At 35.4% G+C, this 15,227-nt stretch overlaps 2 protein-coding genes across 4 annotated transcripts; one reads left to right on the plus strand and one right to left on the minus strand.

Moving 5' to 3' along the window:
* Positions 1-1,581: 1,581 nt before the first annotated feature.
* Positions 1,582-9,887, plus strand: LOC114524899 (HAUS augmin-like complex subunit 5). Of its 2 annotated transcripts, none has more exons than XM_028546119.1 (20): positions 1,582-1,803; positions 2,446-2,508; positions 2,773-2,805; positions 3,172-3,329; positions 3,475-3,634; positions 3,994-4,105; positions 4,458-4,543; positions 4,991-5,036; positions 5,143-5,270; positions 5,466-5,547; positions 6,012-6,169; positions 6,857-7,019; positions 7,314-7,394; positions 7,468-7,619; positions 7,698-7,815; positions 8,154-8,199; positions 8,379-8,477; positions 8,690-8,822; positions 9,081-9,230; positions 9,327-9,887. In XM_028546119.1, the coding sequence occupies exons 1-19, from the start codon at positions 1,631-1,633 to the stop codon at positions 9,205-9,207; spliced, it is 2,118 nt and encodes a 705-aa protein (XP_028401920.1). In that variant the 5' UTR covers positions 1,582-1,630; the 3' UTR covers positions 9,208-9,230; positions 9,327-9,887. The 2 variants fall into 2 exon arrangements, with proteins under 2 accessions (XP_028401920.1, XP_028401919.1); XM_028546118.1 differs by having other exon boundaries at positions 9,081-9,234; positions 9,327-9,886.
* Positions 9,888-9,947: 60 nt separating this feature from the next.
* On the minus strand, positions 9,948-15,181 carry LOC114524900 (proton-coupled amino acid transporter 1-like). 2 transcript variants are annotated; one of them, XM_028546120.1, is made up of 11 exons: positions 15,001-15,181; positions 14,622-14,692; positions 13,580-13,713; positions 13,244-13,334; positions 12,856-12,944; positions 12,275-12,358; positions 12,011-12,095; positions 11,368-11,643; positions 11,056-11,222; positions 10,455-10,624; positions 9,948-10,292 (listed from the first exon to the last, which is right to left on the minus strand). In XM_028546120.1, the coding sequence occupies exons 3-11, from the start codon at positions 13,711-13,713 to the stop codon at positions 10,063-10,065; spliced, it is 1,326 nt and encodes a 441-aa protein (XP_028401921.1). In that variant the 5' UTR covers positions 14,622-14,692; positions 15,001-15,181; the 3' UTR covers positions 9,948-10,062. The 2 variants fall into 2 exon arrangements, with proteins under 2 accessions (XP_028401921.1, XP_028401922.1); XM_028546121.1 differs by lacking the exon at positions 14,622-14,692.
* Positions 15,182-15,227: the final 46 nt, after the last annotated feature.

The following is a 15,227-nucleotide window of genomic DNA, read 5'->3' on the forward strand; positions in this document are numbered from 1 at the left end:
CAAAATTACATTCTTTTGATAAGAACTTCATTTGTCTGTATTATGACTACATTAAATTCCCTGCAGTGATGGTAAAAAAGAACAGTTGGAACACAAAATTCGCTTGCAATTACTTTCACATGTATGATATATATGTTATTCTTTGTGTGCCATCTCTTTATAGTGCCGACTGATTTCTCAGATTGCAATAAGGGCGTCTTCCGTGATTTGCGGATATGAACAAAAACATAACAAAACAACACAGAAAAATACAATGCAATCCGATATATCGCAAAGCTGATTCTACAGAATTATTCTGGAATTATTCTGAGATAAAAATATTGTAACCAATATTATACTTCATTACTCCATTAATAAAATTTACACTTTAATTAATTTCATTGATTGATTTGCAAATACCTTGCTTATTACCAGATTGGGACTTGGGGTTTCGGAAACCGAAAGTGTGAAGAGTTATCGATTTCAATGTCAAGAAATTTTCATTACCAAACTATTTCAAAAAAGCCTTATTCACAGTTTGGCACGGATGAAGTTAATATATTGAGCCAGTCCAAATTTCAATAATCTTAGTTTCATCATGGTGTAAACGGTACGGATGAAATTTAACTAAATATTTAGCAACAAAATTTCATTCGTACCGATTTTCCCTGTAACGTGCCAAACATGCACGTAGTGTAAATGGGGATAAATTAAGACTTTTAGTAAAGTCAAAGAAAGACGCATAGAATACAAATATGCATTTCGAATGTGAAGGATGCTGATGCATTTCTGTCAGTATAATTTTAGTGCATGCATGTGTGCATGATCATGCACATATGATCATGCATTTTTATGCATGATCATGCACACATGCATGCATGAGAATTATACTTACAGGAATACATCAGCATCATTCACATTCGAAATAAAACTACAAGTTAGAAATGTCTTATTCCTCTTTCACGCTTTCACTTACCATTTCCTATTGATCTCTCGCAGTGACATTGAGAGTGTCACATAGATTAAAAACGTACATCACAATTCAGTGAACATCACAATTCAGTGAATGCACTATATAATAGGCTTGTAGGTCGGGAATGGGTTCGTACCCATTAGGTATATAAATGTTCGACATAAATGAATGATTATCAATATAAAGTTATTGGAAGTCTGGCAAGTCTTTGACCGTAAAACAATTATAACTCTTATATGATATTCGAATTGACCACGAATTGACTCATGTCTTCCTCCATAGTGGTCTCAATCATAATTCATAGTCGTCAACATCGGCGAAGACGATAAGGGCTCAAGGATAAGATCCCAACGAATTCTGAAATTTTCACTAGCTTGAATCAGTGTCATAGAGTTTATGTACTTAAAACAATTAAATTTAAAAATTTAATCCAATTTAAAAACTTTTACGTGCGTATACATACGTACAAAAAACACGACAGAGGAAATTGTGGAAGCATAGACATCCAGCAGACAAAAATGTTTTCTGGATTGTCTATGGTGGAAGGCAGCCCTTACGAAATAAAATGAAGTAACTAGTATGTAACCGCTGATCAAATAATGAGCCGGACAAAGTCTTGGCGGGAAAGATTGAAATAATAAGTTGTGTTGTTGAATTTATTTATATATAAATACTAAAATGCTTCCTTCTTCCACAAAGAAATCAGCTAGAAATAAGAAAAATGCCTTTTCACATAATGATAGGGATAAACTCTCGTTGGAACTGCGAAAATGGGCCTTGGAGGAGATGTGCTTTCGTCCTCAAGGACGCCATGTAAACAGTCGCATGCCAAATGTTGAAGAATTTAAAACGCAAGTGAAATTATTTCTTTACTAACTACTCTGCAATACAATATTTTTACAGAGGATAATATCTTCTGGTGCATAAATTCTAGGCACTATTTGATTCAATTATCTGGTGAATGTAACTTGTGCATGGATAAGAGTGACCAGAGCTGCCCATATCTAGTTAGACATCCCCCCCCTGGTCTAAATGTGGTAGTTATCAAGATCAGTTGTGGCTTTTCTGTGTGTATCTGTCTTGATCTGGCAAAAATAATTTACAGCAGTTGGACCTGCTATTGCGCAGGTAGCACAAAGACAATAAGACATTCAATGAATATATGGTGCCATTGAATTTGCCATAAATTATGCCTACACCTGCAAGGGGTGTTTAAAGGGAGAAGCAAATTCTATATGAAAGGGCGTATAATTAATAACTTAATAATTAACAATAATTAACTGTATAATTAATACTTCAACGTCTTCTGCAGATGTTTTTCAAGGTAATAGGTTGGGAAATGGTTGGGAAAGGGTTGGAAATGAGGAAGCTTTATTCCTAGTCAAGCAAGTGCAGAAAACGCAACTAGCTAGCTTTATATATTGTTATGTTTAAGTTCAGAGGTTATTGTTTTGGAATTATTATATAAATTAATATTTTGTTGTTATGTACAGGCTCTGTCGTGGTCCAATGATGGATGTATGGTCACATGTCATCAAACATCTTCGTTCTACTCAGTAAGTAATTCCAAAAAGATGCAAGCTCTATAATTAAGCCCCATATTTATTTTTTTTAAGATTTTGCCTTCATTGCTGGAGCCTTTTGACTTGTTGATTATAAGTTGAATGTTGACTTGAAAGTATCTTTTAAAAAATAAGCATGTCAATTGTAGTTTTAGGAGGCTGATCATGCAGAGTGGGATGTTTGTCCTTTCTATTTAGCCATTTAACTTATTTTTTATTATACATCTTATTTTTTATTATACATTTTTCTTACACTAGAAAAGTGCAAACTGTAAAGGGGAATCTCAAACTGTATCTTTTTTTATGATGTATGTCAGTGATGCAATATTTTGTGACTCACTGAATATTTATCCATGATATATACTTGTTAAACTCTCATCATCTGAACTGCCATCCGACCACAGTAGCATGATCTACAATCACTCCTGAATAATCAAAGTGTAAAAATATGCTTGGAATTTTTTTGTCTTCATCAATGATCAATATATCTGGTAATTGCCTATGCGTTTTTCTGCAAAAATATTGTATTGAACTTTACGAGTCTATTGTGTACGCATTTCTCTTTAGTAAAAAAATAAGATCCCCAAGCATAATTTAAATTAAAATTGGTTTTGAGATGTTTATTTTTACTCCCTTAATTATGTATGCGTCATACAGTTATTCATCACTTCATAACAAGAGTACTTTTGATGAGGTTTCAAAGAAAAAAGACATAGAGCGCATGGATATTTTAAAGAGAATTGCCGAACTACAATCACAAATAGACCAGGTTGAAAAAGACGTCTATCATCCCGAGAAAGAGATTTTGCAGACAGGTCATTCTTGTATCATTGTTCTTTGTAAGCTGGGTTGAATATAGTGATAGAGGTACCGGTAGCTTTTGAAAACCGGCAGATGGCGAAAATATGGAATTTTGTAAATGACCAAACCTATTTGAAATGAAATATCCTCTTTTTGTAGAGCATTCACTGGCAGAAGTTGATTCCAAAAGGCGTGACCTTGAAAAACGATGTGTACTATTATCATCTTATTCTGAACAATTTCGCGAAAAAGCAAAGGTTTTGGACGAGTTTCGTCGTAGAATAGAAGGACGAATTTCACATTTTAGAGATCTGAGGAGGTTAGCACATTCTCTTTTGCCTAAATTAGTAGACATAGCAGTGTTATTTTAAGATGCATGTCTTCTTTATTGTTCTCGTAATTGATTGTATGACGAAAATCATCATTTGACGAAATATGAATATTGTAGTCTTTAGTTATCGAATAGAGAGACCATTTTAGAGTTCAAATTATTGCTGCAGTGTCTTTCATTCTTTAAATTGCTATGACAGGAAGAGAGACGCCCTGAAGTTGTTTGCTTGCCCTTTTGCCGGTGACCGTGCATGCAGGGCCTCTCAAAATACACGACATTCGCATGCATGTATATGTATGTGTTGATAGTATACTAAACCTTAAATACAATATCTATGTGTTTACTAGAAAATCCTCTGGGGAGAATACATATTTTGTGCAAAAATCGTCTTTGACTGGACTTTTAGGAAGTGGGAACGAACAAAATAACTCTGTGGTTGGTTTGGAATCTGCATGTACAGTGAGTATGCAGTTACAGTTAATATATGTTGCATGCGGATAAGAAATGAAGTTGCCTTGTCCAATAAAATTATTACCAATTGTCTGGTATGACAGCGAATTACCAGATGAAATTGTTTGTTTAGTTTATTTTTGACGTCTTTAACCTTGCGTGTGTGCAATGCTTTGTTAAATTTACGCATTTTTTAGTTCGTGTGTTGCACAAGCCGTGTGTATAATACAGCTTATATGATTATTAGCTATAGATAGATAGTAATAGTTGTTTATCCGTTAATTTCATAACGAAATAGCTATCAAACACTTTTCAAGATTTATTTCACAAAAGATATATGTGAAAAGTTTCTAATTTGTAGCGGAATGTAAGAGAAACTTGCGAAGCTATTGGATCATTCTTACATGTCCTTCATAATGATTATGTGGCTGATCAAAATCCATCCAGGTTAGTTCCATATTTATTATCTTCAATCTCGCATCCTGCGTGGCAACAGCAATATAAGGCTGCTTTCCACTTACGCGTTTTTTATACGCACGTACACGTACGGAAAATTTTAAATGCTTTTAACTTTTTATTACTTAACATCTAGGTCAACTAATGCATACTAAGATATGCAGAAAACTAAGTTCCTTCGATTTATTCACTTATTTTATTCAAAGGAAACATGTATAAGGATTTAGACTTTTACGTGCGTGTACGTGCGTATGAAAAACGCGTAAGTGGAAAACAGCCTATACTGTAGGAAAAAAATACTGTATATAATAAAATAATTAAATAACTCAAGGCTTTTTTGGAGTTTGTAGTGTTATTTTATGTATACCTTTGAATTGTCTCTTTTAAAGTAATGTTATAATAATCATGCCTTTATAATCATCTCTATTGTTTTTGCAGAGAGCAGAATGATAAAACAAAAGCGCGTCTGTGGACGTCTGTTGAGGTAGGAAACTGTGCATGGAGTAAGCTTGCTTATTCTTTGTGACTGTGTAGATTACATCATTGATATCCACATGGCATTTAAAGAAAGAATTTTTCTAACTCTGCAGACAATTCTTTCTCAACACCCAGCGGCTGATATTTATGGATCTTTAAAGAGGACTGCCTTGGATTCCGCCAATAATCTTCAAGAACTTACGTCACGAATTGACGTTCGAAAGGATGCTAAGGAGTTAAAGTAAGATTAAGAGTTGATAATACAAAATTCCAAGTTTATTTAGGGTTGTTTGATAAATTTATATCGGTCGCAAATGGTTTTTGTCCTCGAAAATATTCGTATACCTACAGAATTTGCAACTACATTATTTTGTCAAATGACTGCATGTTGACCACCATGCACTGAACGAAGAAGTTGTACTTTCTGTACATATAGATTCAAGTATGAAAACTCGGGCCAATTATCAGATACGTCTTCTCCGCGTCCACTCTTACTTAGTGTGCATCAACTCATTGAGGTGTGTATTTATAGCATGCCTAAAATTTGAGCCTAATTTAACTATCAAGTCATTTAATGCATTGGAGATCAGTAGATAAGCAGCTCAGCCTAAAGAAATAACTTAAAAAATCAATCCAGGTTTATTCGAATTAATGAGCGTTATTAGGCTAAAGTTCTCTAATTAGAACCAAGTCTTCCCATGCTTCATGCTAATTCACGGTCAAGTACGAAATATTCAGCTTCCCCTGCATATATACCGCCAAGTCTATTTGCTCAGCTTTGGCACTGATCTGCAAATGTGTCTTGTATTTGCTAAAATATAATCCTGCGAAAGAATATTGTATGTACGTTTTTCTAATTCTAAACAGTTAGTGGAACCTATTATGAAAACCCTTTACTAAGAAGTTAGTAACTTTAAACGAGTTAGCGAGTTAGAAGTTAGTAACTTTAAAGTATATTAATACCGCATATTTTCTACTTTAGGAGGGTCAAGCGGCACACTTCCAGAAGTTTATAAGTACGATAAAGGCCAGGAACGAATTACACAAAGCACAAAAGTTACTACAAGATTTCCAGCAAAATATGGAGAATATACAGAAGGCCCTGTATGGAAATGATCCAGAGTCGTTGTCACTTGCACAGTAAGATTTGAGATTTTTTTCCAAACTAGGATAAGATTTTAGGTACCATTTAAGATTTTTGTTAAAAATTTCAAACAAAAACGAACCGCAAAATACCCAAATAATGTATTTGACATAGTGTATTTATACCGAAGTCTGAACGTAATGCGTGCTGTAATATCGTGGTTTTAATATCGGGCATGATTTTGTTTGCGGCTCTGGTATGAATTAAACAAGTGTAAAAGCTATAAGCGACTTAAAAGCACACTACAGTCTACAAGATAGAGTGACTGAGGATATTTTGAGTGCATGGATTGATTGAACCTGCTGTGAACAGAAAGTGCGAAATTAGAAGTAAACCAGAGGGTCGACCACGCCCAAAGTGACTAATCCTCGATAATCAAGCAATCACTTTGGGAAGATGCTGCGGATTGTAATTTTCAGAAAGACGTATTTTCAGAGGATTACAATAAACGTGGTACGATTTTCACTAGTGACATTTTTCAGAAATCACAATCTTGAACTCAGTGGCGGATTACCGAAGGGGCAAAGAGGGCATTTGGATTTTTTCCAAGCGAGCCACCTACAACTTATTCATATTATTGTGAGCTGTGACCGGCCCTTAGAACGTTTTGCCGTCGGTCATATACTGTACCTCAAATCGTTTGTTTTTCTCTGTGATTTCCTATAATTTTCAATATTTTTAAGAACCCTTTGCCGCACTGAACTCGAATTCGTGGCATCAAAAGCGACAATGGAATTTATTGAAAATGAAATTAAAGAACTGGAAGTATTAAGGTCAACTAAACAAGACCAACTTGATATATTACATGGAAAATATCGACAAATACAAGATTTTGAAAAATTTGTGGTATGCTTCGAATTACAGATGACACCATGCATTTCTTTTTCTACTGTATTGCGCACTTTCGAGAATAACATTTCTCTGGGTATGCCCTTAAATCTATTATGAATATGTAGCATTTGACATAAGTATAACTTCCACGGGCATTGTTTGAAAACAATAAAAAACAAAAACCTTTCATTTATAACGATTTTATTGTGTGAAAATCCTCCATATACCGTGCTATCAAATTATATTCGTGTACGAAATATATGTACTAATTGTATGTATTCATTGAAAGATTTCTTTTTAAATTACTAGCAAGCGAAACAGAATATGATCCAAATGTTGGTGAAACATAATTCTGATGCAAAAAGTCAACTAGATCAACGACGAACTGAGGTATTTCCTGAACATGTAACTGAATGCATTTATTTAATAGTAACAATTTATACCTATGCACGATTTACTTTAGATATTGAAATACTCTCAAGATACTTTGTGTGCCCACGAATGTCAAATTAAAGCCTTATCAACTGTGTTATGCGACAACGTTTCCAAAGACAAAGAGATCACCAAGTTTGCTTCGCTGTCATTGCATCGACTTATGTTTTCCGAAATGGACGGGTACAACTTTTCAACAACCATGTCAACTTCAGGATTATTTTAGCTTGGATATAATAGCCGCATCCATTTCTTTTATAGCCATGGTCGTATTCCAATATCACAGTTGTCTATTAATCGCCTGAATTTTTGTTATCCTTCAAATGAATTTGGCGTTGTTACGTCGGTTTTGGGAGATCTTGATTTTCCGTCTTACAGGGTAATTATATAGTTATATATGCTGTATTAAGCTTTTGCATGCAATTATGACGAATCGCATAAGTTGCCTATATCTTGTTTGAAGCGATCGCCACAACCCTGCATTGGAACGTCACAAAACTCACAATCCTTTTAATATAACAAAAAATTTTAAGTTACAGTACTGATCTCATATCTATATCAACCTCGTACCCAGGGTCTGATATCTATATATGCATTGGAATAATCTATATATTATATGCATTTGAATTAACGTAAGATTATGTTATTTTATCTGTCATTATTAGGAGGAATTCTCTTGTGTCGCTATATTTCTATATTTTCCCTTTAAATTTGAAGGCAGCAGATGGATTACTACTAAAGGTTTTTGAAACAAAAAGTAAAGGTACAGTAATTTCAGATTTCAGACATTTGCTGTTGGAAAAGGCTCTCTGCATGCATTTTTCTAACTATAATCAATTTATGTCTTTATTTCTATTTTCTACTTGTTATTGTTAATATAACAAAGTTAATAAGTTTGCTCATTTGCTCAGCGAGAGAATGAGAAGTTGTTTTTGTTTGTAGTGATAGAAACACAAGAACGTCTTAAATACAACAAGACTGTGGCCAACTCTCTCGATGATATGGAAGGAATTAGTATAGCATGTGATGATCACGTTGAAGGTATATATATATATATATCTGCATGTTCGATAAAATAGGCAATACTGGTACTGCATGGCGTGATATAATGGACCATAACCCTTATATGCCACTATCTGAAAGCATGCCTTAATTTGCCCCATGCCTTAATTTGTATTTAACCTTTCTTTACCGTGAAAATCGATCGAAAATTTCAAAGTAGCCGACTTCTAACTCGGACCTTTTACTTGCAGATTTGCGAAGCGCTGTGGTACAACACAAAAACAGAGAAAATGAGAAAATATTACCAAAAGTGCAAGAAAGTTTTTCTAATGCGACTAAAGCATTATCTGAGTGCATTGTAGCAATGGAGGCGGTTAATTCATGGTAATGCCGGCGTTTTGCTTTTGAGTTTCATCGGTATTTTACCCAGAGCTAGATAATGTCATTTACATGCAATCACGAAATACGAAAAATGGCTGATGCTTGTTGGAATAATATTTATACACTTGTGTACGGACTGCCTTTTTCTTTAATAACCTTTGTTCAATCTGAAATCGAAATTTTTATGGTACTTATCGCTCATCGAACTTGGAAAACAAAGGTTGATTCTTCGTCAGTAATTTTACTATCGCTTTGTTTTAGGTGGGAGCAACCTGGCCAGTACTTGGTTCCGTGGGATAAAGTGGATGGCATGAACATGAGACAGTGGAAAGATCAATGGACTGTAATGACCACAAGATTGCGACAGTTACAGTCATTACCTCAGTAAATCGATTGGGTGACAAGTATCAAGTCAGTATGTATGCTTAGGAAAATTTTTCTTATGATGCATATATATATGCTGGGAAGTAAATATGACATGATTGCCTCTATTTCTTTTGTCTTTAGAGGGACATGCAATTACTATAGAGAAATCCCCCAAACTACAGACATGCATGTTTAGTTCTAAACGTCCTGGGGACAGGTGGGCGAAGATTCGCAATGAATTGCAATTGCTTTACCTGAGGAATGTGGGAGCATATCAGTTTTCGGCGCATATATTGCATTTTTCCAGTGTTTTTACCTCGTCAATCATTATATAATTATAAACGAAAAACATGTTTTCATGGATAATGGTCCCCTTAAGGGACCTGGCAGGGTTGGGGCTGAGAAGGAAATGTTTTAATTCCCAAAATTTCCCCCACCCCACGTTTTCGTGTTGTGACTATATCTCAATGTCAGTCAAAGATTTATATTTGTGATCTTTACCCCACCTTTCACCTTCTCTTTTTGCATTACCCCATTTTAGTTGCCCCACAATATTATCTTCAGTCCCCACCCTGGCTTTAAACAATGACCCAGACTCCATAGGGCTTTTCAAAGCTACTCCTCAAAACTCCTCAAAAGTACTCCCAAAGCGTTAAGGACATGGAAAATATAATATGACGAGAAAATATATTAACATGTATAATAATTGTGTATAAATATAATTATCTTGAAACTATACGCTTCTTACAAGTACAGTTAAAATAAATAAAGTGAAATATTATCTTCAAACAACTCTTCAGTACAAATATCATACATATATATATCTACAAGTCAGGTTGTTCTATACTCTCCAGCTGTATAACATTCTATATTGGACTTATTTATCATTTATCATATTCCGAAAAGATGCAAACGTTCCACTTACGCACCCGATTAGAGCAAATATTAGAATAAAAATGTTCTTTGCGGCTGCAAGCGTGCTTGTTTCATCCGAAAATATTATCCAGTGGCAAACAGTTGGACATGCAAACGCAAGCCAAGAGGCACCACCGGCTCCAACCAGCGAGACGATGTCATTTAAATGCGGGATTGCTGCTGCCATACCACCTGAAAAAAAAGAAAATTTGCTCTGTGAGGCGTATATTCTCCGACAAAAAATATTCTCCTACTGTATATTCTCCGACAAGAAGTTTTCACTTCTGCATGTTATACATATTTCTGCTCTTCGAATGACATCGTTAAACACACAAGCTGTTAACATCAACTTACACGTAAGACAAACAGTCGTAATACGGAAAAAGATGATGGAATGTTTGTGGTACTTTTCTTTAATTCGTCGCATCATAATCGGCTCCAAGATATGAAAGAAGACGTAGATTTGAATATAGTATGTACAGAATATCGCCACAGATACCAGAAATTTTATCGCAGAATAATATCTGAAAGTAAACAGAATAACTGATAAATGAATGCATTATATTTTGTAATACTCCCAATTAACGTCGAAACCTAAGTAACCCGAAGTCATCTAGGTTTTTCCTTTCATTAATGAGTGGAAGCAAGCTCGTACCAGGACTCTTTAATGAAGGCATAAAAGCTCAACCTTCCCAAGCATCCTCTTAACTAAAGATCTCCATATCAGTACAGTCATAGACAATCCAAAAGACATGCCTTTTGGATTGTCTATGGTACAGTCGAGCTCGTATATGCCTTCAAATGAAGTGACTAAGCCGAAGTGAAACTGTGGTCAGCAGAAGTACAAGCATGTAACCACGTAACTATTTTACTTCATGATCCCATTTTGACCGTTGCTAAAGGGAAAGTCTAAGACTATTATTAGTAAAGGGAAAAATTCAGAACGAGAACCTACTTGGATTTTGGCAGATTAAGCGTAACGCTTCCTTTGCACTCATCTTGAAATGTCATGTATCCGAATATTGCAATATTAAAATATAGTACTATCACTATAGCCAAACCAATGTTTACTATGCGAGGAAAATGACTTGCATTCTTTGTTTGATTTTCTAAAGGCAGAATCTATAATATATAAAATAACATTCCAGGGTTTAAAAGAAGGGACAATATCGTTACAGCACAATTTACTTAGTTTTTCTGAGTCAAACGATAATTGGCATACTATAGATCTCCCTAAAATAGTTTATTTTGAAGCTGAAATACCTACAATCGCTATTGCCTCGAAGGCGTATGTCGAAGTGCCAAAGAAGAGTGGCAAATCTCCCCAGTTTGAAAATTTCTCTAATTCCGAAGGACTCTGCAGGTGACCGTATAAATACTGATAAATTGATATTAGAACAATAACCATAATGATGTTCGCTAACCAAGACAACCAAGTTAGTGATTCCAAATCTCTGATTAAACAAAATATGATAAGAAAAGGCAAGATGATTGGAATGTATAACTTTGTCTTTATGTCGACTGCATCAAACTCGACCATACCCTAAGTGAAGAAAAAAGTATGCGTGATAATATTATGTGTAACATTATTAGCAAAACGAAGATTTTATTGCCCTGCGAAGAAGTTTCCTGCGAGAACGTTAGTTCGTCATTAAGACGAACGCTTCAATTCTTTAGTTGTCTCATAGTAGCCTTTTGACGCCCTAATCTTATAACATCGAATGGCTTAGTCTCCAGACTTGAAAATGGCTGAACTATTCCTTTCAGCTGACAAAAGTGTTTCTCACTGTTCAAACGTTCAAGTAGGTCAGGTCTTCACTTTGAGACCCATCTCAAGCACCAACTATAATCAAACCTAAAAATCCTGATCGTGCTTCCTCATCATTGCTATACTATATAGACATACTCACATCGTGTAGATTTTCAGCGATGAAGAGAACATATGCAGTACAAGCTCCTAACTGTGTCGCACATATCAGCGTGTTCACGAAAGCACTAAAAATATTACTGGATAGTTCAGAATTTGAACCCCGTGGTAGTATATTCATTTAATTAACCAGTTATCATCATAGTAATTAGTAAGGTAAGAGAGGTAACCCCCTTCCACGACAGTCAATACCAGTCCCCTATTGCCAAATTAATGGCTAGTAATAGTAAATCACCGAATGTATTACCTTCCATGATAAGGATATTCAGGAAAGAATTTCTTCACGCACTCATCTGCAATCTCTCCGTAGTTAAATGCTGATTTGCCTGTCCTGTATAGAATGTATATCATGCAGTAATTAGTTACAAAGTTACCGCGGTAACTTACTTTAAATACAAGCAACATATAAAAATACATAATATGATTTATCGAAAATCGAAAATTTTATCTGTCATATAATATAGAGAACTTGCTACATGGGCGTGTAGGTCTGCATTCGACTTATGATATATATTAAATGAACATAATACATCTTCGCTTTTGGTGATATTCCCCGATAATCACAGAGCCTAAGGCGACTATAACACCTGAAGGTGAATATAACAGCATAATACGTCAAATTTGACCAATCAGAATGTAAATTTGTTATATTCACTTGTGCAAAAATACTAAAAATCATTAGGCAAATTTCTGCTCGGGAAACTGTACGGAAGTCCAAGCCCCCGTTCATCCCCTTCATCCCCTGGTTCATCCCGATTCCTGATATACCATTATTATCCTATAGTTGACCCATGCAGTGTTGGAAGTTGAAAGTAATTTTATACCTACTTGACACAAAGACGTTTCGAACAACTTAGAAGCATATGTATACAATGAACAGTAACAAGAGCAATGAGAGCCAGTAGCAAGGGTCCAACCTTAAAATTTATGGTGTCCGTTATCAATACATGCGTGCACACTTGTTATTCTGTATTGTTTGAATTTGTTATGGGTTTTGGGGGGGGTTACGAGGATGCTATAATGCGCATGCGCAGTCACAAAACAAGTTTTAAATTAGTGCACAGCTGCCTGCTTTACATGCACTGTTGTGTGGAGCGCAGTTTGCGTGAATGAAAGCGCTGAGAATGCGTTTCAGTTCAAATCATAAATTGAACGATTTCAGTAAAATAGAAAAGCGTGTATTTCTCACGCGTCATGAGCTAAAAGAACCTCTTACCAAAATTCCTGCATTCATCAGAGCTTTAGGGAGTCCTAGGATGCCAATTCCAACACTTGCTTTCAGAAGATGCATCAGTGATTGTGTATCTCTTGAGAGTAAAATGTACATGAAAAAAAAATCGCATTATTTAAATTACTCATATATTACTATACATTTAAATTACTTATTTCCATCATTTACTTTCTTACGATGACGAATATTCACAGCTTATAGTCACCGACATTTTTTGGGGGGGTTCTTACAAAGTGGTAACATTAGTAAATTACTAGAATGAACTTATTGTTTTTAATGCTTTGTTCAGGGTAAAAAACTCCCTAAATCTGATTTTCTTACGTTAGGTATTTTTCTTTTACTCTCCCTTGCTTGCATATGATATCATCGCTTTCTTCACTTCCATGACGTTGATATGATCCATCTGAAAGTCTTTTGGATACTAAAAGAGGCGTGCTCTCATGGCTAATCTCCATCTAAAAAAGCATGTATATATGATCTATGATGTGGTCCACTTCATCAAAGAAAATCTATGATGTGGTCCATTCATCAAAGAAACCGAAAGTGCCAAACGTGCTCGCTTTTGGACAGGGAAATTTTTTTGACAAATTTACTGAGACAAATGCATTTAGACAAAAGATCGAATCCTCTTTTCGAAAATTCCACGATGAGTCTATCAAACCTCAAAGGAATCGTTTCCAGTCAGCAGTCGCCGGTTGTAAGAAAGCTGGATAACACCATCCACCATCACCGAATAGTGAACCGCTTAAAGACTAGTTTCCACTCAGGAAAATTCTCCTTTGGATCGGACAGGACAGGAAAGTTTCCTTTGTATAAACGCCGCCTGACAACTCACCGACAAAGGAAATTTTCCTGTCCGTTCCGATCCAAAGGAGATTTTTCCTGAGTGGAAACAAGCCTTAAAATGTATTCGTCCGAAGAGGCTCTAACCATAGTTAATTCGAAGTATACCAAACTACAGGCAATTTAGAGTTATTTTTTAAAAAAATCTGGTGAATAGCGCTATTCAGATTATTAATATCATGTGAGAATACGGCAGGCTGCTTCCGCCAGATGCTGCTGATACGCTATTGGCTGCAAGTGGCTCACACCATGTTTTAAAATCATGCCTGATCAGTTAACTGTAACCAAATATCAAAGGTTATTTTATGTTGAGTATAAAGCTCAATGGTCAAAAGCAAAGCATGTATATGAGGTGGGAGATAATTCCTTACCGCATCTCATTCCCGGGTATATTAAAACTGGATAGTGAGTAAATCTCGAATATAATCCGACATAAATATTTCTACTTTAAATGTAAACGCAGCCGTTCCCATTCAGGTCTTATATTTATACAGTCCAGTTTTCTACAATTTAAACATACCTCCTACTTGATTAAAAAACCTAACTATACGTTACACCTTGTCCTTGTCCCTGGGCAGGCAGTGGCCAGTGCTGTTCGTGAGAAAGTATAGACTTACATTATTATTAAAGTATAGACTTATATTATTATGCTGTGTAGCCTGTGTAGCAGCATCACTGGATCTGTTTATATATTTGTGAAATTATAGTAGAAAATTTATATTGTCTGGTGCTGGAAACAAGTGTAACATTCGGCGTTTGAGTACTGATAAAGTCACACAGTCCTGTGATGAGTAGGATCGATGGTCTGATGGTCATATTGGAAATTATTCAGGAACAACAAATCACACAAAAGCCAACATGGTCAATTCTATTTACATATTTTTTGTTTACTATTTTACCTGGGCTGAGGACTTCAAGTTTAATACTTTAATCTGGACTGCATTTCACAATGAAGACGAGTAGAGTACGTTTGATATTTAGTAGTGGAGTGACAGCAGGTATAGATGATCGATCTCGTTTGTTTATAGTTTTCAGTATTGGCCGCGGGGCCTACTAATGTTGCGTGCCGGTCTGTCAACGTAGTCGAATTATTTCGTCTGGCTTTGTGGCTATTCGGAAATGTTTA

This window comes from Dendronephthya gigantea, unplaced genomic scaffold (genome assembly GCF_004324835.1).
Source record: "Dendronephthya gigantea isolate DGI-Jeju-01 unplaced genomic scaffold, DenGig_1.0 000032F, whole genome shotgun sequence".
Lineage (NCBI taxonomy): Eukaryota > Metazoa > Cnidaria > Anthozoa > Malacalcyonacea > Nephtheidae > Dendronephthya > Dendronephthya gigantea.

What these genes read in the sequence shown, in the direction of transcription:
- LOC114524900 (XM_028546121.1), bottom strand. Translation starts at nt 13,713, where the DNA reads ATGGAGATTAGCCATGAGAGCACGCCTCTTTTAGTATCCAAAAGACTT. An exon ending in TGATGAATGCAGGAATTTTG is followed by an intron (nt 12,945 to 13,243) that starts GTAAGAGGTTCT and finishes ATAAATTTTAAG; the next exon opens with GTTGGACCCTTGCTACTGGC. An exon ending in CCTTCGAGGCAATAGCGATT is followed by an intron (nt 11,223 to 11,367) that starts GTAGGTATTTCA and finishes TATATATTATAG; the next exon opens with ATTCTGCCTTTAGAAAATCA.
- LOC114524899 (XM_028546119.1), top strand. Translation starts at nt 1,631, where the DNA reads ATGCTTCCTTCTTCCACAAAGAAATCAGCTAGAAATAAGAAAAATGCC. An exon ending in AAACATCTTCGTTCTACTCA is followed by an intron (nt 2,509 to 2,772) that starts GTAAGTAATTCC and finishes TTCTTACACTAG; the next exon opens with AAAAGTGCAAACTGTAAAGG. An exon ending in ATGTGATGATCACGTTGAAG is followed by an intron (nt 8,478 to 8,689) that starts GTATATATATAT and finishes TTTTACTTGCAG; the next exon opens with ATTTGCGAAGCGCTGTGGTA.